Source organism: Cynoglossus semilaevis, chromosome 11 (assembly GCF_000523025.1).
Source record: "Cynoglossus semilaevis isolate Cse_v1.0 chromosome 11, Cse_v1.0, whole genome shotgun sequence".
Classification (NCBI taxonomy): domain Eukaryota; kingdom Metazoa; phylum Chordata; class Actinopteri; order Pleuronectiformes; family Cynoglossidae; genus Cynoglossus; species Cynoglossus semilaevis.
The window spans coordinates 268052-270207 of record NC_024317.1 but is presented as its reverse complement, the minus strand read 5'-3'; the positions used below and the strand labels follow the sequence as shown (position 1 = coordinate 270207).

Sequence of the window (2156 nt, the reverse complement as noted above, 5' to 3'; positions counted from 1 at the left end):
CTTCTCTCCAACTAGCATGTGTCCTCTTCAGTCCTGCTCCTTAATCACCTTAGTCACCTGAATGACCCTTATCAGTGTATCTGCCATCGTACCTGTCCGGAGGGGGAGGGGGAGGGGGGGGGCAGTGTAGTGCGACTCTGGTTACAGGATGCATGGCCATGTGCAGCAGCTGAGCTCTTTTCTTTATTGGAGTGGATGCTGTTTCAGCCGGTGGCTGTTGCCCTGTTGCCCTGTTGCCCTGTTTTTCTCCCCACTTTATACTTTACTGCACTGCTCATCTCAGCATCTCAAGGAGGTGAGAAGTAAGGGGGGGGTCATGTTTGCTGGCGGGTACGCCGGTGGCCCCCCAGGGTCTCTGGGCATGCGAAGAGCCAGTCACTGTCCAACTGAAAATCTGCAGATCCCGAAACCAGCAGCGCCAGGCGGCGGTGTTCGTAAGAGCAGCAGCAGCGGCAGCGGCAAGATGCTTTCTATGTCGTACAGCGAGAGCATCCGGAGCGGTATCAACCGCTACCACTCTGACCAGGGCCTTAACCAGCCTCCAGCCAGGCCCACTGACCAGGCTGAGCTGCAGAGACTGCGGGAGCAGCGAGTCGCTGCTCAGATTAAGAACATGGAAGACTTCCTGAAGATGAACGGCCTGGCGCTGGAGGAGTGTGTGTCCTATCAGACAGGAATGAAGTACAGGTAAGAGAGCGGCGGACGGTGACACGGACTCCGGTCGCTCAGACACTGACAGTGGGGGCTGCCGCTGCTGGCATTGGCTGAACATTTGTTTTGTGGTCAAACAGTGATGTTGTAGCTGGATCAGAACGGTTACTGTTACTTTGGTCTGGGCTGAGGATGTATTTGAATCATGTAGGCCACGTCATTAGTTCATCTTCATGGGAAGGACGCGGCGCTCCGTGAACTCTCCCTCTAACTTTTCTTCAACTTCCCTCTGTGACTTCCAGGGTTTGGTTTGGCTGCTTGAATCATCACAAAAGTCAAGATTAAAAAGTAGTCGTTTGAATGCAGTTTATTGTCTGACAGGGGAGCCCCCCCCCAGCCATATGACGGGTGGTTGCAGTGATCCAGTGCAGCAGGCTTACCGGCTGTTGGTGCTGACACACGTGCAGCCTGTGTTGTCATTGTCTTTGACAACAGGCTGAACTGCTGTTGTTTTTCACTCAGAGATCAGTGGCCAGAAGGTGGCCGTGCTGCCCCAGCCCCCCCCCCAGCCCCGAGGTCAGTTGAGGACAGGGTTAGATGTCACCACTACTGATCATAATTAACCTCCACTGTGTGTAAACCTGATACTGGTCAATGAGCGTTCATTCAGACAGGAAGTTAAGTCAAGGTCCACGTGCACTTCCTGTGTTACTCAGAGCAGCTAGTGGTCAGATATGGTTTTACAGCTGATGATGAGACGACTGACTTTTGTCACAGTTTGTTCTCTGTGGTGTTCTCGTTAACCGTCGGTGTTGGTTTACCAGTGAAGTAAAGGAAATCCTGCCAGCTTCCTGTTTCTGGTGTCACGATCGCCGATCGGGGTCAGCATCGACATGCCACCTCCGACACCAGCTCATCATTAGTTAAGCTGTGTGGTCAGGGCGACAGAGTGCTGTTTTGTCTCACTGGTTCAGTGGTCTTCACGTCACCTGGTCTGTATTTCTGAGGACATGTAAACATTCTCACTTGTGGTCTACGGTACCAGAAACAGTTCCTAAATCTGCTGTAATCCACTGAGATTACACAGAAAAGTCTCCTGTTTCAGGTTTCATGTCTGGACGTGGCCATGACGTCCACTCAGATGGACCGAGGAAACGGGACAAATCAATCAGGGAAATCATCCGATTGATTATGTTTCATCTTTAACGGTAGCACAGATGAGAAAATCGTACTTTAATTTTCCAAGTAAAACTGTTGGACATTAGAAACATTGGTTCTGGTTTAATTAACTTTAACGAGTTATAAATGATTTAAACAGAGTTTCCGTAATACCTATTTATTTCCACTGGATGGTGCTGTAGTTTTACCTTCAGTCGTGCTTCACCAGACAAACGGATGACGTTCGTTGTAGCTCAGCGACTGTCCATGATTAAAAAGCAAAAGATACACTTTAGATTTTTAGAATTTCTTTGTTTGTAGATCTCAGCATCACTGCAGCCCGAGGA

At 49.9% G+C, this 2156-nt stretch overlaps 1 protein-coding gene across 1 annotated transcript in view; it reads left to right on the top strand.

Annotated features, from left to right (window-relative positions):
- The first annotated feature begins 169 nt into the window (after positions 1-169).
- kcnab2a (potassium voltage-gated channel subfamily A regulatory beta subunit 2a) overlaps positions 170-2156 on the top strand; it is a 22655-nt gene continuing 20668 nt past the window's right edge. Inside the window, exon 1 of the mRNA XM_025060023.1 lies at positions 170-687. Within this exon, the coding sequence (XP_024915791.1) occupies positions 317-687 (371 nt within the window). The 5' untranslated portion in view covers positions 170-316. The remainder of the gene's footprint in view (positions 688-2156) is intronic.